At 43.4% G+C, this 22,586-nt stretch overlaps 1 protein-coding gene across 2 annotated transcripts in view; it reads left to right on the top strand.

Annotated features, from left to right (window-relative positions):
• The window catches only part of cntn3b (contactin 3b), a 60,855-nt gene that overhangs the window by 9,648 nt on the left and 28,621 nt on the right, over positions 1–22,586 (top strand). For both annotated transcript variants that reach the window (XM_037102406.1, XM_037102407.1), the window contains exons 3-6: positions 1,875–2,010; positions 13,488–13,663; positions 17,891–17,989; positions 21,531–21,734. In XM_037102406.1, coding sequence (XP_036958301.1) covers positions 1,875–2,010; positions 13,488–13,663; positions 17,891–17,989; positions 21,531–21,734 — 615 coding nt within the window. The remainder of the gene's footprint in view (positions 1–1,874; positions 2,011–13,487; positions 13,664–17,890; positions 17,990–21,530; positions 21,735–22,586) is intronic.

Here is a 22,586-nt window from a genome sequence, read left to right as displayed (position 1 = left end):
ATGAAATATAGAGTTTCGTCCATTAGGGTTGTAAACAATCTCAGAAAATCTCTTCTCCTCGACCAAAAAAAAGGTTACACTGATTAGGTTGCAGTCGTTGCATGTACATCTCCCCAGCGTGATGTCCTTCGCCGCTCCCCTGAGCGCCGGCCCGCTGCGTTCACAGTGCACTGTCAGGGACGACCGGGAGTCCGAACCCGTCCCTGTTTATGGCCTGTCCAGATCATTATCAGGATCCATGCAATGAATCCAGCCCGGCGTTTTAGTGCAATCTACTTGCCACCGCGCCTCATTCTGCCCTTGCGCGGCCACCAGGGATTTGAGCAGGAGAAGCAGCAGAGACACTCCACCAGAATGTCAACCCTTGTTCGAATGACATTGTAAATCCCAATGAATGTTATTCAAATTGGCTCATGGGTAATTCACACCCAGTACTCTAGGGAGCAAGATCCAAGCGGGCTCACCTTCCTAGCGGACAAGTGTTTTTTTTTTTGTTTTTTTTTCACCACTTGGGCTTCGACCGTTGCCTGTAGGTGCCAGTTGTTATTCAGTGTTGTGATCATACACTTGGAACCCCTCGAAAAATCACTGCAGCTGATAACAATCATTACAACAAGTTGTCGGGCTCTATTGTCTGGGAATTTCACAAAACGCTGCTTAGAAGTCAGGCTGAATGGCATTGTATTCAAATCCACATTAGGGAGAGGCCGATAAACCAGAACTGTGAGGTGAATGAACAGCCGGCAAAAGTCGCTTCTCTCGATCTCTCGCGCGCGGTGAAATGTGTTGATTCCCTGACATATTATCACCGGTTAAAACCACGTGTAGAACTGCTAGCCACATGCTGCAATCTGTTAGCAGTAGGATATTAATTAGGCCTACTCCGGCCGTCTGTTGACTCCGCTTTCATTTAGTACCAGATTGTGTTCCACATCCTTTCCTTTTAAGCTGCTGGCAGATGAGTGCATCCTTATGGCCTCAATTAACCGGTGCATGCGTAGTATGACATAGACGGCCTGAAAATAGATCACTCTGCTTTATTTATCTACCCTGTCACTCGCAGGGAATCATTAATTACGGGGGAAATAAGTGAGAATTGGCTTTCTACACCAGCAGTCAACCATTGAAGTCTTAAGCACTCAACTTAAATCCTGTTATTATCTATCGCTATGACATTATTCATGGCAATTATCACGGAACGTCTTGGTTCAGTTCTATAACTGGGTGTATGTGAGCTCACAGCAACTGCATTTAGCTTTCCCTGGCTACATTTAAACAGTGCTCTTGCTATTTTTATTTACTTGCATTTTATTTATTTATTTATTTTGTTTACCTGAGAGCTTTGAAGCAAGGAGATAATAAATATGTTGGACCGCGGCAACAGCATTTATAATATTTCATTCATCATGATGATAAAGTGACAGAGAGAGGCCGGGCAATGTGGAAAACGGGGCCTGCATACAAAACTGGAGTAAACACGAGCCCCATGGTCAGTGTTTGTGCACGCCTGGTTCATTTAAAACAAATGCAGAAGAGGCACACAGTGAAACAGATACTGAATATGTCAGCATTAGCAGTTAATGCCTAGCAAGGGTAAGCGGGATGTACACAAAGTGTATATGCAGTACCTCTTGGAGTGTGTCCCAACGCATTTCTGTTCTCCTCTTCGGAAAGAGACACATTTGTTCAGAGAATAGGAGACAGAGAAAGCAGTATACACTGAGTGTGGAAAAGGTGCTGTATATCAGCAAGATGAACTATTTTCCCCCCACCCTGCCTGTGTTTTCACTGTATTCTCCCAGTGTTTTCTCCTAAGGTCAAAGAGACAATTTCCCCGCCTTGTACTACTATAGACTTTCTCCCCTCTCTCCCAGCCTGTACAGAGGATGTCATATTTCAAGGGCCAAGATGGAGGACGGAGCCAAGTGACCTCATTTTACCGATCAACTCCCCGGACCAGCACGCTACCATCACGTGCGAGGCAGAAGGCAGCCCTCCCCCGCAGTACAGGTAAATTACCACATCAAAGTTCCGTTTCCCCCCGCAAGCCTCCTCGTCTCCAACTGTCTACCCGCTTCAGCTCCACATCCACATCACATGATGGGAATCCATCGCCGCTTAATTGCTTCTGTGAATCTCCGCTGCCGCTTCCTAAGGAAATCAAAGAGGGCACCGATAGCGTTGATTGCAATTGATTTGCTGAAGAACGTCGTTTTTCTGGACATAAATGCTTGAGAGAGATTGCACACCATCCGACTAAAAGACGGGCTTTCAAAGAGCGGCTGCCTAATTTGAGCATCAATTTTTTAATTGAACAAAGCTTATCTATTTTCAGCCTGAGCTATGATGTTGAGTCAGCTAGATTCAGGTTGATAGTGCCAACACCTCAGATATGAGTGAAGTTAACTTCATTAATGATACGATTTAAGCCACTGAGCGGCTTAAGATGATGATTTAAAGCATGGAGCACGGGCTAAAGAAATCATTAGTGTAGAAAAGGAGATCCCAGCAACTCATTTGCACCACGGATCCTTTGATATCTCCCCGGCTATTCCCCGGCGGTGCACGGAGCCCGCCTGAAAATGGCAGCGGGCGATGTTTTTTTTTTGTGGTAGATTGTGTTTCAGAGCTTGGTCAGCACCATGTAGATACGCAGCAAGCAGGGCAGAGAGGCAATAACCTTGTGAGTGACATTCCGTTAAATGCTTACATTTCCTATAATGTGTCTGCACTGAAAACATGGTCCAGGCACAGCAGCGAGGTGGGGGGGGGTGGGGGTATAATTATACTTGTGCAACCTGAGCTTTCCCAGGATGAAGCCGAAACCGTCGCTGGCATTATTTCCCCCCGCAACTTAAAACATTCTGATGTTCACCGATGGCGTCGAGGAGGTTTTTCTCCTTTGGGTCCTCGATGGCCTTGAAGCAACAGCCAGGAAAATGTGTAGGTGTCAGAATGATCTGCAACTTTTACTCCAGCTGAGCAAGCACGTACTGTTACGAGGGCTGTTATGCACACACCATCACTATTATAACGTAACATGTTAGCTACATATCAGCGCTGCGCCAATCAATATTTTATATGAGTAGTGGAACAAATGACTGCGTAAAGTGAAAAGGGCTGGCTCATCATTAGAAACCCACAGAGATTTACAACCAACTTTGCATTTTCCCTTTAGCTTTATGGAGTGTTTTAGTGTCCTCCACCTCACTGTTTTTTATTTTACATCCTGAAATCCTTTACTGTTTTTAGTATCCACACTGGGTCCAGCAGCAGAAAGAAGGCGCCTGATTTTAAGCAAAAGAGAACCTGATAAATGCACAGAACCAAATGTGAATTATTAGCTAGTGTGCTAATGATCCCACTCCTGGCTTGAGTTCTTCCTGATGTTTCGTCTATTTTTGGGAGTTTTGGGGAATTACTTCCACTAGAATGGAAGAGAAAATTCATTGTGATAATGTTAGGCGTTTTCTTCGCTCACTCTTCACAGCCACTGAGCCCATTGTTCAGGAGCCAGCTTACCCAGTAGCAAAAAACACACAGCCACTGAGCAGAAGAGCAGAGCCGCTGGGGCAGCAGCAGACTGGATCAGCTGCTAACCTCAGCACAGAGCACACGTCTACATCAGTAAGGTGCTAACAGCCACGCAGAGTAGCCTCTAAGACTGGGGTACATTTGTGATGCTGGTTTTGCTTGTTCTTTACAGTACACGACTGTGGCTTTTAACACAGCTGTTTATTTATGTATTTATGAGACCAAACAAGCTAAGAGAGCTTGTCGAACAGACATGTCTCGTAGTTGAGCAGGAGCTACGGTGTGCGTTTGTAGGAGTTTTGGAGGGATTCCCGAAGGAAGCAAGTAATTTTTTTTTTTTTTAGTTAGATACTTGCTTGCATCCAGCTTCCTCAAGATCTGGCGATAACGATATATTTTATGACCCTTCCACTGCTCTGATGTTATATAAGACTTTTGTTATAAACTTTACCCTGCTTCCCTAGCGAGTCTTGTCTCATCTCTTATTTTGTCTACTTCTAGTTTTTTGTTTTTTGTTTTTTTTACTTTCTGAGTTCACTGATTTTACACCATTTTCAAAGCACTCAGCCTCTGTTTGTAACACAACACAACACAACACAACACAACACATATATCTGACTCCAGCGATGTTCATCTAGGTCAGTAGTTCCTCCGCTTGGAGTCAGTGGCTTCAATTATGAATGAAATATCTGAAACCAGGTTTAAAAGGAAGAATTGATGTTTGAGTGAGGGAACGCTCACCACTGCGGATTGACGTGCCTGATAATGCTTTTAAAGACACACGATGTCTTCCCTTAATATTACTTTGAGGAAGGAGTCGGGTTCTTTTAGGTTTATTTGGGTTGCATCAGTTTTTCTGACACTGATCGTCCTTGACTTGTTTCCCTCCGGGCAAGGAGAGGACTGTTTTGTCCTGGTGATAAAATAGAAAGCATAAATTCTTGCCAATTTACTTCACTAACACTGAAATTAGAACCTCAAAGTGTCGTGAGCAGACTGAAATAATGCCTTTAGGATGTGGTCATGCTGTGACTTTCACCAGATTCTGCAAACTATGCATGGGCCCAGACCTTGCAAATGAACAGTATTTGTATAATTAGATATGCCAAGCGAGAGGGTATTAAATTCAGAGCTCCTCACTTAATTTCCTCAGTTACTGCAGCTATTAAGAAAAATTCATCCATTTGGTTTAATATCCATAGAAAAAAAATTGGGTCACACAATATTGAATTTGTCAGAGATGATGATGTCAGGGAGCCACAGTAGCACTGGAAGTGTCAGTCTCCTTTCGGTTGGGTGTTTCAGCATTCCTGCAGTGAAAAAAGCGCATGTGAAATGTAGATAAGATGAAATTATGGTCGGATATTACCTGAATCCAGCAGGCAAATACCAAACATAATAGATATCCACCACACTTGGAATGAACTATAGTATAGTAAGTAGTGATTCCCATAGATACAGAATGGTTTTAGTAGTTTATTTGTTTCAGAGACATACAACTGACCAGCCTTCACAGACTTTTTATCTGTCAATAAGTTGTCATACATTAACAGACTGCCTATAAAAATAAAAAGCATTGTTGACTAATTAAACTGGAGACGGTCAACTTCCCCCCAGCGTTTCCACGTTGTATTAATTCTGGCACTGCTGTCACAAGACAGCCAGATAGTTTCCGTTTCCCTCAGAGTAACAAGCAACTACCAATAACACGCGACAAAACATGAGTTTATTCATTCGTTTAGTCTGTAATGGAGACATGAAGGTGGATATAAATGGTGCCAGGCTGCCAGCCTGACCGGATCGCCAGTCAGCCCTCATTTTCCTGAGAGATTCTGTGCCCAGTGGCAGACGCAATTGCATAGTGAGAGCGAGGTTTATAGAAAACCAATCTAAATGCAGATGGTGTCACTCTATAGCCAAGACAGCAACCTTTACCTCATGATGACTTATTAAAACAAAACATTGTCTATTGCACTCCCAAGGAAAAAGAGCATCAGCCTATTATGATAATCACACTGAACTACATGTTTCTGAAAAACAAAAACAAAGTACAAATATCTGCATGCTTATGCAAAAGAAACATCTAACATCACCTGTCAAGGGACGTCCATGTCTGTTCCCTAACATGAGTAAATTGTGCATTTGTTGGGGATTATTTTAACCAGTTGATTGGCACACATGTGTTGTTCTAGTGAGCATGTACAGCAGCAGGATGGTGTATATGTATACGTGTATAAGTGCTGAATGTCATGGTAGGTAGTTTAACGTGAGCACAGAGGAATTTAGCTATATCAGGATTTGACAAAACATACATTTAGTAGGATCAATTTATTCTTGGTGTCAGACTTTTAAAGGTTCAGTGCGTATGATTTAGTGGCATGTAGCAGTTAGGTGGCAGATTGCAACCAGCTGAATACCCCTCACTTCACCCTCCACTTCAGTGGCCACTAAAAGTGCAAAAGGGCCTATTCTTATTCTAAGGTCAAGAAAATGACAGATTTTTCGTTTAAGGTGATTCGATACATATAAAAATGTTGCTATAAATCGCATATTATGTTCCTGTCTGTTAATGCCCTGTTTAATGGGATTAATTGACAAAAAAAAAAAAAAGTATCACCAGCATTATGATCAAATTTGTGTGAATCATTACTAGTAGCATCATCATTTAGGGACTATCAAAGAACAAGTGCTTTTCAGACTCATCAGTTTGTATCGATACTATCCAGTAAATACACATGGAAAAATCCATCATGGACCCAATGGACCATGACGTGCTGCAGAACCGTATATTGGAAAATCTAGGCAACCACTACATGAAAGTGAAAACTAGCAGGGATGAGGTAGTGCAAACCCCTTAAACGTGAAGTTAAACCTGCACAATTCCTCCTGTAATATACTGAAAATACCAAATTGGATATATCTAACTGTGATATGGACCTGGAGAGGTCATTAATCAGGCTGTTTGACAAGCTCGAAAATTCTGTCCGGCTGATTTAAGCGGCCGAGCGCAGACAGCAGGTATGATAAAATGAGAACATAAGGCTGTCATTTGTGTTTATGCTCATAAGCTCTGCTAGTTAGCTCCATTCTGTCTGATTTTGTTTCACGACACCTCACTCCGCTCCACCTCACCCACTCAGTGACACCGTGAGAGTACGACTGGGAGCCCTGACAGTTCTGCGGTTGACAAATAGTCCAGTGTAGCGCCAGAGCACACTCCGGGGCTCAGAGCTATGCTTTATGAATACACCTGTCACTGTGTTTACTATGAATCTGCTGTAACACAGGATCAAGGGCACCGCAGTGATTGGAAAGGGGGAATAAAAAAGTACTCTGGTTGGTGTCTGCTATCATGTAATGTGACTTCAGGCAGATGTATGACTCTACCTTTGTTTACGGGTCGGCACAGGGTAACAGGGACATAAATAGAACGGCGAGCATGTGATTAGAAGATGTTTTTTTTTTCCTATTTTTTTTTTTTTTGTTATGAATCCAGCCGCAGCTTTGAGTCAGATAAAAGGGCTGAATAGAGAAAATGTTTAATTGATTTTGTATCTTTTGGAGGGTCACTTTTGGAGAAATCTCTGTGATCCTGGGGCTTTTCAGATCTTACAAAATCAGTTGGATAAACTGGAGGAATGCAGGACTGTGGTCTTAAATAAAAGGCTTTATTACTGAATTCCCAGATAGGAGACACTGGATATGGACTGATGCATATCTATTATTTATTTACATATATATATATATATATATATATATATATATATATATATATATATATATATATATATATATATATATATATATATATATATATATGATAACATTTCACTTATTTTCAAAGCTGATACATACGCAGGAAACACACCCACATGCATGCCGACACACACTCACACTTATACAAGGTGGTTTTAGGAATATTTATCGTGTTACATTTGGCTTGAAGGCCAAACGAACATCAATTTATTAAAGAGCAGCAGCAATAACCTGCTAAACATAACTGTAGAGAGTACCCTGGTCAGCAGTTGAATTTCCATTATCAGCTCTAAGCTCTGCATGTGTGCGTGCGTGCGTGTGTGTGTGTGTGTGTCTGAGAGCGAACAGTATGTGGTCTGTGTGGCCACTGCCGTCTCTGTGGGTGTCTGGCCTCAAGGAAAGCCAGGTGAGCCACTGCTGCAGTACAATCCCCAGTCTATTTGATGAGGAGACCTCATGCAAAATTGATGTGAACCTCAAGGTCACGGGGAGTTCATTCAGAGCATGCTCAGATCAGCCCGTGCCTGCAGCACACCGCAGCAAATAGGACTGTTCCCCCGGACTCCGCTGGACTTAGCGTAAGCTCCTCTCGGCCTGATGGGGTGGTGGATTCAATATGATTCACTTTGGGCTTGCTTTATCATTAAGACCTCTGCTCAGCCTGTGTCACCTTTCTGTTTTCACTCCTCCTTTGTATTTGAAATGGAATTATAATGAAGGAGTAAGGGAGATGTTTTCTTTTGAACAAAGGAAAGATATGGCTCTGATGTCTTGTGCTCGTTAGCAATGCGCTGGCCACAAATAGAATGCTGCCTCTGTTGAGGTAACAGTTGTGTAGTTGTCCAAAGGAGTAATGAGGTGTTGTTTTGTGGTTGTTTGCCGGCCTCTTCGGCTTGTGGCCCCTAAAACAAAGCGGTGTGTGCATGTGACAACTCCCCCATCACAGGTTATGGCCTTAATATGTGCATGAGTTGTGCGCAGTTCTATCAGAGTGTTTCTCTGAAATCACTTGCTGAGGCGTGAAGAGGTGAAAATGTCCAGAATGTCAGATGAGCAAAGCATTAGCAAAATGAGAGAAATGTCAGATGCATTATGTCTTTAACCCTGTCATGACCACTTGGAGTAAATCGCCCAGTTGGTGAGAGGAAAACTCTTTCAAACCCATCGTCAGAATAAATGTTGGCAATGTACCACAGACAAGTTGTCAGGTTGCATTTCTGTATGCATTTCTTTATGTTTATTTAGGTTCAATTTTCAATGTTATTCAGCCCTGCCTCATCAGAAAAATGATCATATAGGTCAACTAGGAAAGCAGGATATTATGAACTATATTGATGTTTCTTGGCAGCGACCTCTGATGTTTCTTGGCAGCCATAATTATTATTATAGGTGCAAAGGAGGAAGTAAAGAGAGGTAGTATAAAGAGTGGAAAGTCTGTATAGGGAGGAGGTTGGGGATGGATAGTCAGGTTAAACAAACACAGGACTTGCATTTAGGAGATCGAAGTCAGTGGTAAGTTCTTTGAACATACTAACATGGTAAAGTTACGTCACATATGTAAGGTAACTTAAGTTAGGTAACGTGACTTAAAGATCTAGTTTGTACCAAAGCTAATTTTGCAAGATCATTTTGGAAGCCACCATCTGAAGCGTCAGCATTTAGTGAGTTGGAGAAACCCAAAGCATCAGTTTTTGATTGGCTTGATGAGGCACAAATCAAATATCTTACAATTTGGACTTTTACAGCCAAACCACAATGTCTTCCTGAGCCTGAAACAAGTAGTTTTGAAATTAGTACAATTCAATTCAATGCCAGTATGCTTTTTGTTGGTACGCTGCAACAATTATGTAGTTTTGGGACCGGTTAATAAATGCTGTTTTCAGTGAGTGTGGTTATGCACCGATATGAGGATGTGTTGATCTTATCTTGTATCAAGACTGTACTTATGTTCTGGTTAGGTTTAGGCACAAAAAACACTTGGTAAGGGGGTTAGGTTTCGGAAATGATCCTATTTGGGCTTAAAATACCTGTTTTAATCGGCACAAACCCAGCTAGAGATTGTCCTCAGGTCTGGCATCACATTTATATATGGTGAAACTCAGTCTTGAACTGTGGTCAGGCTTCTCGCCTCTGACAACACCACCACACCCCTCCATCTCTGTGGTTGGTATCCTATAACACCTGTGAACGCATCAGTGGTTTGCTTTCATTAAAAAGACCTCGAGATGAATGTTTATGTGGTGTTGTTTGAATGTTCAGTGAGAATTATCTACCCATATGGTGGATACCCTAAAAAAGTGGTGCAAAATCAATAGTCACTAGGGTACTCTCTACAGATTTATCAGCACCACTTTCTGATAAGGTGCATCTTATGAATTGTTTATACATTCCGACTAATGCCTTTATTAATAGTTAATAAATCACTGACTTTCTTCCTCAGAGCAGTCGTAAGCCATTAATAAGCACAAGTTTTTATTAGACCAGCTTGCTAAGTTTTAGCTGATCCATAAAACATCAATTATGTCCTTATTAACCCCATAATAATGTTTTTAAAGACAATTAACCAGATCTTATTAAAAGGGGGCGCTTATTTATCTACCATCATGCACTGTGCAGACATGGAAGACAAAACACATGTACTGCCAAAAGAAAATAATTGACCCCAGTAGTATTAATCTGTTGTGTTAATACAGTTATCACCAAGGATCCGTGAAGTTTTGAGCTTACATTAATGATAAACTGGTGGATGTTGGAGGTCCGATACAAAGTAGGATTGCAGTAGATAAGATGTGGCTGATAGTGTGTAGATAGTGGCCAATATTCATCGCATTGTCTCATGTGGAATCATGTCATCGCGTTGTATCACTGGTGGGAATAGGAAGAAGTAAACGTTTACATGAGCGGTGCGTTAAGACAAGGCCGCATTTCTCACCTGTGTGTTTTTTTTTTTAATTCCATTGCGTATAAAGGCGCCTCAGCCTGGTTTACAGAGAGGCTGTGCTCAGTGTGGTGTGCTGATGTTTCTTCACGTTTTCTGAGTGTGAAGATTCACATTTTTTTCACATACTACTATGTGAAAAATCACAAGTGCTTTAAATAGTTCACGTCACATTAATGTTAGGTATGAGACCATCTGTGACAAAAAAAAAAAAAAAAAAAAAAAAGACAGCCGCTTTTGTTGATCTTTCCTCGTCTTTGCTTCAAACCCACCTTTCCTGGGTTCACATAAGAAAGGCGAGCAAGAGCTCTCTAATGATGCCTTCCCCATGTCTTCTAATATCATCGCCTGTCTCAGGTGTATCTGTGGCAAGAGTAGGTGGGTGGCTTACTGATTGTGTCTGCGGCGCACAGACGCCCTCACACCCAGCCAGCTGTCTGCTGCAGGGGTGTGTGATCTGTCCAGGCTGCCCACCTTCCTCCCCCATTAAGCTCAATCACGCTGGGTGGCTGCAAGTCTAACTATCTTCTCATCCTTCTCCATTTAACCTCCTACCCTCTTCCACATACAATAATCCTCCCTTTGGCACAAACAAAGGAGGAAAGGGACAGCGGAGAAATTCAGATGGAGAAATACAAGGACTTTAAACACGGCGGCAAAAGCGTGTGATGTACTCGAATTGCCCATGTGATGGAGCTGGGTACGCTTTTACATAAATTCTTGGAAACATAAGCTTTGCCATGACAAGGGTAGAGCATTTAAAAGTAATATTGTTGGAATAGTGACAAAATCAGTGAGATTAAGTGACTGGCGCAGACTGTTAGATGAATAATGCAAGCAACAAGATGAAAGACAGCTTCGTCTTTTGTAGTCTGTCAGGCAGGAGAGTGGGGAGAGCCATGACTGACTTTAAGACTGCATGAAGCATCATTCTAACAGCCTGTTAGTTTGCCTGGGAGGAAATAAATGATATTGATTTTTTTTCCCCTCTCCTTATCATTGGAAATGTCATTTCACAGTCCTGTCACTACGAAGGCCGACTAACACACAGCATTCCAATAATCCTCTGTTCCTCCAATCCTAGAAGGAACGGGAAGAGTCATTTTTCACCAGTGTTAATGATCTGAGATAAAGTCTCATCACCCTCCATATTTGTATAGGTTCCTCCTGCGCCTTGCATCTCCCTCAGATGTGGCACTGTCGCACCGACAGACTGATGTCAGTGAATAACGCGCAGTGTGAAGTGTTTTCATTGGTCAGCGGGAGCAAAATTTGGCACTTTTGTCTCTTTTGTAGCGTTGATTAATAGCTCATACTTCCTGAACTGAGCTGGCATGACAGAGTATCTCATGACCTTTCCCTGAAGGAAATGGTCCGTAGACAACGCAATACGAAGGTGTCAGAAAGCAATAAGACAGAAACGCAAAAGCACAGGCATAAACTAATTAGAAAACACTCAGAGAGCGCCCAGCGCTGCCAAGGCTGCACAGTCCTATAGACATGTCAATTTCGGAACACAAATGTTAAGGCATTTTTAATCTGCATCTGCATCACAATGTGCACAGTCAACATGGGATGCTTTTGCCATTTATTTATTTATTTATTTTTTCTATTCAAGTAAGTGCAGTGGAGTCTACAGACACACCGGGGCCTCTGTGACACTGTTGGCATGGTGGTGCTTTTGAGTTGACATCAGCAGGCTAATCAAGCCTCTGAGAATAGCAGCAACTTCCAAGTCAATTCAAAATAGTGGCCAAACCGTGTAATTGCAACCCAACTTGATGCACGGTGGCCCAAAAAGGTTATATCCCATGAGCTTACATTGTGAAAGAAGTGGCTGTAAAATGATATTAGAATTTGATACAATAGGTCAGGTAACCTGTGGAAAGCTGAGAGGAGTTGCACAACTAAGTGATTTTTCAGTTAGCGGGGAGCTGGACCAGAAGTTAGCCTCCCAGCTAGCAGAAGTCTCTGGTGAGATGGCACCTTGTGAAAGATCTGGCTGATTACATACCTGGAGGTGGCACACATAGCACTTCATGCACCACAGAATTCATTTCCCAGGAATGAATGGGGCCCTGCTCAAACATTGTATCTAATTTCTCCTAAATATATCCACGATGCTAACATTTTCATTATGACTGCACTAACATGCTAATGTTTAGCAGCTCAAATGTATATCATGTTTACCACCTAAAAAAGACGGTATTACTTCTTCTCCTGCTGCATTTTTTTTGTGTTATCACTAAACTGAAAATAAGGCTGATGCTGATGGGTATGTAATTAGATTTGCAGGTATCTGATGAACTCCACCACTGACAAAGTAAAAGTTTGAATTGGAAAGTCGGGGGATCACCAGGATTAGATTCTCACAAAATGTTATGTTAATCCACTGCTGACTTGATAAGTGAAAACCCTCAGCCACTATTGGCGCTAGATGAAATGTCAGAGGATAACCTGAGTCATTAGGATTTATCATCTGAGTACAGCTAATATTTACCAAATTTCATGGCTATCCCTGTTGCAGTTATCGAGATTTTTCACTCTTTATCACAAATGTTGACCTGGTGTTGGCGGAATAGAAAATTCAGGGGATCATAGAAGTCAGCAGGAATCATCCTTTGGGAACAGTGAATTCATGTTATGCCAATAATGTGGCTGAAAATAGTAAATTGCTCCATCACCATGCTATGAAACACAACCTTGTGTATTGCTACATGCACAGGAACACTTGTCTCTCGTGCACGGCCGATATTTCCATCAAATGTCAAATAAATCTGTTAACATTTGTCAGATATTCCGCTAGCAGGCTCAAGCTGCACCAGAAAAAAAGAAAGAAAAAAAAAAAAAAAACCTCCTCAGTGAACGTAATTAAAAATGAGATGAAATAAAATCCACTTCACCACGCAAGCAGGAGAAAATCAATACTCACCTCTACAGATTTTCTCTGTTTGGAATTTTGCCTAAATTAAAAGCAAAACAAAATACTTAAATGAAGTCAAACTGTTACAGAAAAAAACTGGAAGCTGTATCTGTGCTTAATGTCAAGACTTTTATTTTTGCTCTTCCGTGACTTGCCGGGAGGCTTATTCACAGCATTCAGATCCCTGTGTTAATAACACAGAGCCCTGCTCTCATTACTCACCTTTTATCTTCTCAGCATGATGTGGGTGGACCGATCGAATCGATCTCTGTGATAAACACTGTGAGCGTGCATCTCCAGGGGGCTCAGCTACTGATTGTGTTTGCGTTTTTCCAGATGGTCACTAAACGGAACACTCATTGATCTGGGGAATGACTACCGGCGTCACATGTCTGGGGGCAGCCTGATCATTAGCAACCTGGACAAGGACCAAGACACCGGGGTGTTCCAGTGCACGGCCTTCAACGCGTGGGGGTCCATCCTCAGCCGCAGAGCCAGCCTGCAATTTGCATGTAAGTGATCCCCACAACTGCTCACACATTTCTGGCATGGCTCTGACACAGTTATGACACCCTGGCACGTTTTTTTGTATCTGCCGTATATCAGTCTGACATGTTTGTTACATGGTTGTGGCCCTGGCTTTTTTTTTTTTTTTTCCATTTACTATTCCAATTTCTCATTGAGATTGCCTGTGAATAGATTTCCGAGAGGGGAAATGGTAATCGAATGAAATGTCAGACGCAACAAACACAGTGGGTGAGGCCGCTTCTGACTGCCTCTGAACTCCATTGATTCTCATTAGTGGTTCCAACTCTGACAGCATCTTTGCTCAGTCCGAATTGACTCATATTTTGCCAAGTGATTCGTCGGCCCCTGTGATTCACACTGTAAAGGAGAAGAGCACAAATAATGCTTAAGAAGAATTTGCATCCTTGTAATCGGCAGCCATGCCGTTTTGAATAATATAAACAGCAGACTGTGAGTGGATCAGATAGTGACAGGCTGTCTGATGCTCCCGACTTCCTGTTTTAAAATGCAAAAGGAGGGAAAGTGATGCTGTAAAGTGGGGGCCTACCTTCCAGACAGGGGCTGTAGAGGCACCTCTCTTCTCTTGATCAAGCCTGCCGGCTATTGATCATGTCCCAAGGATAGAGAGCCTTTCACTTCCTCTCAGGAGATGGGCTGCTATTATCCCTATAGCCCAGTAATGAATCTCACTTGTGGGGACCGGGTGAAGAGCAGAGCTGCTTGACATTTATTGTCTTGCCTAATGCACAGTGAGGGAGGTCTCGGAGATCAGCATGGCTGATACTCTGTTTTTCCGCGTAATGAGGCCACTGCCCTAAGATAGAAATGTCATGCCTTCTTTGCTGCTTGGCCTGCCTTCAGAATTCAGCTGCAACCACTATAAGCTGCCATATCCTCCCACAGCACACAACTGTTGGGGAAACATTGGGAGTGCTGCGTAGAATTGCAGAAAAAAAAATATATTATCTACAGCATCAACAGAACTGATAAGTTAATCTTTACATACCGCCTGAGAGACATTCTGGTTTCATGTAATCTGGATGTTATTTTTATAGCTTCAGCCATCACCATTGGTTAAGATAACATTGTAATCTTAGAGTCAGTTGCTGAGATCTGGGAACTTTGCAGAATTGGCCTGCTGCACATGCACATTAATGTTTGTCTCCTCCAAGTCCAGCCAGCCCACTTCCTGAATATATCCCAATATAAAGTCAACCCAGACTTTATATTGGGATAAAGTTATGCACACGGATATCTCTATTAAAGGCCCGGAAATGTAACATTTTAATGGTTTATAAAACAGAAGTCACATGCAAGGACTAGAAATGTTCCTTCTTTGCCGTCAGAGGTGTCCTGTCATTTCAACATTTAGGTTTATAATGACGAGTTATGTGGACTTGTTCTTGTCATTTATGTGGGGGGTGGGGGTTGTCTTGCAGTACCACAATTGACCACTGGGGCGAATTAGCATCAAGAAGACAGACATGTCATTGACACCACATTGGCAGCTTAGGTCGTCACTGCAATACAATCATTATCGCCACCATATCGAGCTGGGCAAAATACTGAACACTGAACAGTTCCATGTAAACCGTTAAATAAAACCCACTATAATTTGTATTTCTCATCAGATCTCAACGAGTAGTTTTCATATTCAAGAGTAAATTAACTGTGGAGGTCAAAAGAGTTTTTGTCAGCAGTTACTTAAAGTCTCAATTGTTAGGGTGCATTCACTGCCAGACTCTCAAGAGAGCAGATTCTGAGTGACTAGAGGGAAACTTTTTGTACTCCGCATAGCTACGTGTAAGCCCTTGAACAGAAGAAAGACTCACTGAAATTGCCGGAGAAATATAAATGTTAGTGCTTTTTATTTAGAAAGAACACAGCTCCACCATTTACCTTCTACATATTTGCTGTGCCGTGTCAAAGGTGTCCCCAACAATGACAAACCCACAGGAAGGACACATTACCTAACCTGTAGAGCCTTTTAGCTTCTGTCTGCTGGTGTTGGTTTCATGGCCCTTTACTGTCCTCTTCAGTCCACTCTCAGCTCTTTCATCAGAGTTCCTTTCTGCCACAGCTGCCAGCTGCATTTAGTGAAATACTCCACGCTTCCTGAATCGGCACCAGACGGCAGACGGACACACTGTGTGATTAGCTGGTGAATGCAGTGGCGCGTTTTAGTAGCTTGAGAGCCAGATAGTTTACCTCAGGTGTCGGAGGAGACCAAAAACAGAGCTAAAAGAGAGTGAATATTCAGCTTACATTCAACAGATGGAGTGAAACGTGATATCAAGACATGTTATCAGATCGTATTGTGTCTGCTGTATGTGCAAGTAAAGGGAACTGCTGGAAGAAACGTCATCTCAAAATATCAACTTGCAACATTCATTTATTTCTCAAGGTGATGATAGGTATGCCGGCGTAGTGTTTGCACAACTGGGCTACGCAGTTCGGTTCAGTTAACCACCCGTGAAACTGTCTGAGTGCTCACATTTCTTGCTTGTCTCACACTTTGTTGTAATTGTAATTCACAGAAATTACCTCGATATCGCAACGACGGCCGAAACCACCAAAAATAGACCCGAGTTTTGAAAAAAAGCTGCCAAGTTTCCTAAAACAGGGCCCCCAAGCATGCAATAGCTGCGTTGCCCTCTCAAGCAGGTTAAAGTAGCCTTGCTCAAAAATCACTGCTGGACACAATTCATAACGGAGAGCGTCTACACAATACGGCGGCGCCATTGCCCAGACCGATCGTCTTGGAGCCGTAATGGTCGCCGTGTAATCTCTGGGCCAGCCATTCTTATATGGCAGAGACTGATTCTGCCTACAAAGGAATCACTGCAGCTACAGTGAGTTTGGCCTCCAGCTCTCAGAGTTACAGTGTGTGGTCAGTTCACTCCAGTGAAGCCCATTATTCTTCCGCTCAGAGGCCGGAGAAGAGAGGCGCGTATCCCCTCCAGCGTCGAGCCCGGCCACATCTCTACCCTCCCCTGTGCCATTTTTTTTTTTTTTGCAAGATCTCCGTGAAGGAGTCATCCTTTCCTCAACCCCTAAGTAATTATCTATGGCTCTCTGATTCACCTCCCGCTGCTCCCAAAAAGCGTTGCCATTATAATTATCGGCCGCTGTTTTTTTTTTTTTTTTCCTTTGCCGGGCTTTTTTCAATCAAAATCAAGGAGGTGAAACTCTCCCCACTGCCGTACCTCGGAATCGTAAATGTCTTTAGGAGATCGACTCTGCATTTACAGAGGCAGCCTGGTGAGATCAGAAGGACATCGCCTCTGTCTGTATTTCAAGTCGGCCATCTCCTCCTGTGGCCTCCGCTGTGTCCTGCCGTGACTTGGCTCTGTTTGATTCCACTGCGGTCATCAGAGAGCCGCTCATTAATCTTACCAACACTCTGTCCCACTTCGCTCCATAATCTTCCCTCTCCTAATTTCCCTTATCGGTCACACTGACTTTCTTTTGTTTGTGTTTGGAAGGCTCACTCTAGGCTGTTAGCCAGAGGGTGCAGACAGAGTACAGAGCGGACTGCGGCAGCTTCCCTCCATCAGTCATGAAGCCAGGGGTGGTTTATCATCCCAGGTTTGGGTTTTGTCTGCCAGCAACTGCTCATTCATTTACAAGGGCTAGGTTGTGCTGAGAGTATTGATGGGGAAGCTAATGCTTTTAAGTGCAAGATTACACCACATTTAATAATGATGTTACTTATTGCTGCTGGCACAGCAAACTGTCATTTGTCATGCAGGCTCCCCCGTGTTTGCTCAGTCCGCGCACAGTGTCTCCTTCCCCTCCACTCGTTTTATCCTATTGAAGCCTAATCTCATCCCAGCGTTAAAGTGTGGCGTCGCGGGGTAAACATCACCAAGTCAGGTCCATCTGTTTCATCAGTGCCCTGCATGCCTTTGAACGCCTCATAAGCTGTCAGTCGGTGTCCCAGGCCAATCAATGATGCCCCATTAAAGTCCCACTGCTCAAAGTGTAACATCAAAAACATGCCTCAGTGAATCAGTGGAGGGAGTTTAGGGACAACTTATGTCTCCTTTTCTTAAAACCATGCCTTTTCAAAGAAACCCTGGAGTGTATGGTCTGTGTAAAACACACACTTTTTGGCTGTCTGATACTCTGCTCTGTGCCGCTGATGATTTGGAGTTCTGTTTTTCTCAGCCGCTGTCTAAACCCATTTCGATCTTTTTCTGATGTATTAGATCTCGATAACTTCAAAACTCAAACCGTGAGGAGCGCTGTCAACGTCCGTGAGGGCCAGGGCGTGGTGCTGTTATGCGGACCACCTTTACATTCCGGAGGTAAGTTTGCTGCATGGGTGTGTGTGCGTGTGTGTGTGCGCGCGCGTGCTGCTTTTTCTTCCCGTCGTCTCTTTTTCAAACATGAGTCATTGGAATTACCTCCGCTACATTCACATGGAAACCTGTGATAAAGGATTACTCCCTTACTCCTAACTTAATCTGTTTTTACAGCCATTTATGTGTACACATGCTCTTAATAATCATCCTCTTATGTATTTCATACTGAATATTACTAAGTAAATCCCCTGGGTGTTTCTTTCCTCATGCTGCCTTTTTTTTTCTAATTAAAGTTTCAGAAGTAAGTCTTGAAGGAACAGCTTGGCATTTTGGTAAATTGAAGTCTTTGGCTTCTTGCTGAGGGTTAGATGAGAAGACCACTCTGGTTTTTCCATTGAATATGTAGCTACAGAGAGCAGAGACAGCTGACAGCGAGCATAGCTTTTTTATCAAAAGTAATAATATCTGCATACCAGCACCTCTGGCACCTCGATTCCACTTAGCTCTGTACACATTCATGATCTGATTCCGTACTTTTGAACTTCGGAGACGCACTGTGGAGCCGCGAAAAGTTGGCCGCAAATGTGCCAACGTTGTTCGGAAGCTAGCTGACAGAGTGCACAGAGTGATTCATGTTTCTTCACTCAGGTCTCGCCACGTGTTATTGGTCCTATTTTTCGTCTCGTTAATGCTACTATAACAATTACGGGGGAGAAACAAGATGAGGACCTAAGTGCAGACATCACACGGGGAGGCACGATTGGGAAACAAATGGTTTTTAGTTAAACGTAGCTGAAGGATACAAAAACCGAGACATCCAGATAAACCAGAAACGAGTCACAAAGACAGTAGCAACGAAAAGGGCTGAAACAAAGTGCAAACAAAAGCAAAGTACAAATCAGTGAAAACACAATGAGCAAAAACCAGAAACATAGCACGGGAGACACCAAGTGCAGACATTGGAGAAGACACTGGAGGTGACGAGGATGCGAAACTCAGGGTGACATCACAGGAGAAGACGGAACGAACTGACAGAGACAAGAGGGACAGCAAAGACTACACACACACACAGATACACACACACACACACAAACAAGGGGATCAGGTACAGGGGAGGGAAAGGAATGGAAAGACACTGGAAGGAGGGAAAATCATGCAGGGGGAGGAACTGAAAGGCAAGACGCGACGCAATTTCACGATAAACCAAGAAGCAAGAGAACGTGACCGCTCCATGCACGTACTAAAACAGAAAATCCCATTCGCAGAGAAATGCATTCCCTCATGTTGTCCATAACTGCCCATTATGTTCACACCAAAGCATGAAAACAAAAAGTTAAAGGCTGGATTCCAACTAGTGAAAATTTGGTCTGTTGTGGCAACTTTCTAATAATTCATATTAAACCGTGTGATAAGTGTTAATTTGTTAGCTTTAGAGGTGCTAATTGGCCGATAAACAACTTCTTCAAACATAGCCAGACTAACAGTTTCACGTAGTTATGCTACGCCAACCAGCTGCTGCCTGTACTCTTATTTTTCTGTCAAATGATTAATCAATTAATCGATCAGAAAAAAAATGTATCAGAAATTCATATCATTGATCATCAGTTATTTCAGTGTTCCTCAGTGCTCCCTGCCCTCCATGTTTCAGATGTTTCCCAGCACCACCACACCTGATTCAAACAGACAGGACGTTGTCAGGCCTCAGCAGCCTGATGACAGGCTGATCATTTGAGTCGGGGCTGTTGGAGCAGGGCGACGTCTAAAACGCGCAGGGACCAGGACTGAGGAAATCTGGGCTGATCGGTTAAGCAATTTTTCACGAAGAAATGTCAAACATTTGCTGGTTCCAGCTTCTTGAATGCGAGATTTTCTGACATTTTACAGACTGAATCAAAACTGGTGGAAACATTCTGCAGATTAATGGATGAGGTGAATCCTTAATTGCGGCCCTTTCATAAAGAAACTCAATGACGACGCTTTAATTCTTCAACAGAAAGAGCTGAATGTGTATTCTTCCGATGAGAATGCCACGGTATGGAGATCCAGGCGCAGACCGTTTGGCCCCGCCGCGCTGAGTCCCTGCAGAAAACTGAGAACATGGACAATGGCTGCTGCCTAGCTTGCCTGCCTCTTGACACAGTAGCTTGCACATCGGGACAACCAATTTCCTTCACAAGAGAACAGTTTGCAGCGCAGTGCATTGTACAGCTGGTCTATGGGATAATGGGTCAGAGTACTTTGTGTGAAATACAGTTTGACAGCTTCCCTCTGACATAGGATTATATGCGGTTGGCTGCTGAAACCGTAGCTCTATTGTGTTTTCTCACATTTTTCAGAAGTGAATGAAAGTAAGCCTGCTGTTCCATTTTTTTCCTTTGCCTCTCCTCCACTATCCCCTCTTTCCCCCTCTCTTCTTCCTCTCCTCTCCTCTCCTCTCTTCTACTCCCCCCATCCTCCCCTCCTCTCTCTTGAATTTTGAAAACCTTGAACTCCGCCGAAGTTACCACTCCACTTATCCAACACCTACAAGGCTTCCCCTCCGGTTGTCATGACACTCCATCGACTTTGAATTCCGTGAAAGCATTTTTTTTTTTTTTCCCCTCCACTGCCGCATCCATTATCACATCACTCGGATGTGATAAATTAAATACAATATTGTCACAAGCGATTGCGATTTTATCACTTTTGTGCTCCGACAAAGGAGTTTTGTTTACTCGCTGGGTGCATAAGTGCACAAGTCACTTTCTTTGTTGTGTAAAAGCCCTTGTGTTGTATTAGCGCTCCTCGTCTGACTTGCAATTGTTCGGCAAATTTTCCATCACGGCCTATTACAGTCGCATAGTTCAGATGGAGGTTAGGCCGACTTCCGACTGTGTGGCTCATGCTCGCATAATCAGAAAGAGGTTTCGCGTCCGCATGGCTGCGCTCGGCCCAGACGCCGGATCCCCTCGCAGAGCCAGGAGGCGTGCTCGCTCCCTCGGGGGGAGGATATGATTGACAGTCATCGCGTACACCTTTTGACTCGGCGCCCCTCACCTCCGAGGAGACGCGGATCACACAGGGCATCTCCCCGCCCCTGCAAAGCTGTGCAGCGTGCCCTTCTCCACGCGACGCGGTCATTGTTCATGGCAGACCTGCTGCTTGTGAAGGGGCATCACAGCATATTTATTCTTCAGTACGTCAATCCATCCGTCCGTCCATTCGTTCGGGCCTCCCACGAAACCCAGCAAGTCACTCGGGGACCCGGGGAATGGAGGCCGCGTGTCAGGGGAGCAGCACTGACGCACTGTAATCCATTTTGTTTCGCTCCCTTTACTTAGGTCTCCCATTTCTTCTGCACCGATAGCTGCTACATTTGCCATGGTATCTCCTCCCAAGGAGACCGCAAACATTTTTAGGCCACAGTAGGGTATGTTCCTTTCGGTTCAGCCGCCCCCAACCCTCGGAGGTTGATGCATCTAATACTGCATGTGGGGAATCAGTCGAGCTCTGAGAGAGTGTTGGTGGACCTGCTTTAAGTCGAACCATTTTCCCTTTTTTCCAGAGCTGACATTTGCATGGATCTTCAACGAGTACCCGAACTTCATTCAGCAAGACAGCCGGCGGTTCATCTCTCAAGAGACGGGGAGCCTGTACATCGCGAAGGTGGAGCCATCAGACGTTGGCAACTACACCTGCGTGGTCAACAACACTGTGACGAGGGAGAAGGTGCTCAGCTCTCCAACACCGCTGGTCCTCAGAAATGACGGTAAATGCATGAAACTACAGGGAGCCTTTGGTTTGTACCCCGCTGTCCACTAAAAATCAGTCAAAAGGCATTTTTTGACTAAATTTAAATTCATCATATGATTAAAATTGTAGTCTAGGCAGAGTTTCACCTTTTATATCTTCCATCGCTTGTTATATAAATACATAAGCTTATTAAAACTAAGCTAGATTTCCTTGAAATTGTGCGATACATTTTTTTTTCAGACCCACCTGACATTATTTAATAATATTTAGATGCGACTGTGACATTTTAAAAGTCATTGATTCATTAACAACAGCTATATACTTAGCAAGAATATAGTGACAATGAGACGCTGTTACACCTGGCACTGTTGTGATATCCACCGGCTGACACCTCATCATACTGGTGACAGCGCTACACTTAAGCCGCTTGAGCTAACGTTAGCGTTAGCTTCGCAGAGTGACAGGACGAGCTGATCTCAGTTCAGAGCTTTTAAGGTGTTAGGCTGGAAACGATGATGCGATGAAAACTGTATAAAAAAAAAAAAAACTGTAACTGAGACTGACACGAGGCAATCACCAAGATTGTCCGTGTAGGAAAGTAGCGTGCCAGTTTGTCTTTTACCGACAGTGCACGGATGCTTCCTGTGTGCCAGTCCTTTTTTTCGCACCACATCATCTTTGGCGTAGTGTAAACATATAGACACTATAGCACGCAGAGAGAAGACTCACCTGACAACAGCCACCGCCACTGCTGTGACAGCTTGTTAAAACACTGTTAATGATGTAGTTATAAAAAAAAAAAAATGCTGCTTATCAAATAGAGATTTCCGTACAGAAACGCTGAATTTCTCACCCATGTGTTGCCGTA

This window comes from Acanthopagrus latus, chromosome 6, assembly GCF_904848185.1.
Source record: "Acanthopagrus latus isolate v.2019 chromosome 6, fAcaLat1.1, whole genome shotgun sequence".
NCBI lineage: Eukaryota > Metazoa > Chordata > Actinopteri > Spariformes > Sparidae > Acanthopagrus > Acanthopagrus latus.
Note: the sequence above shows the minus strand (reverse complement) of the source record. Positions and strands in the feature narration are given on the sequence as shown.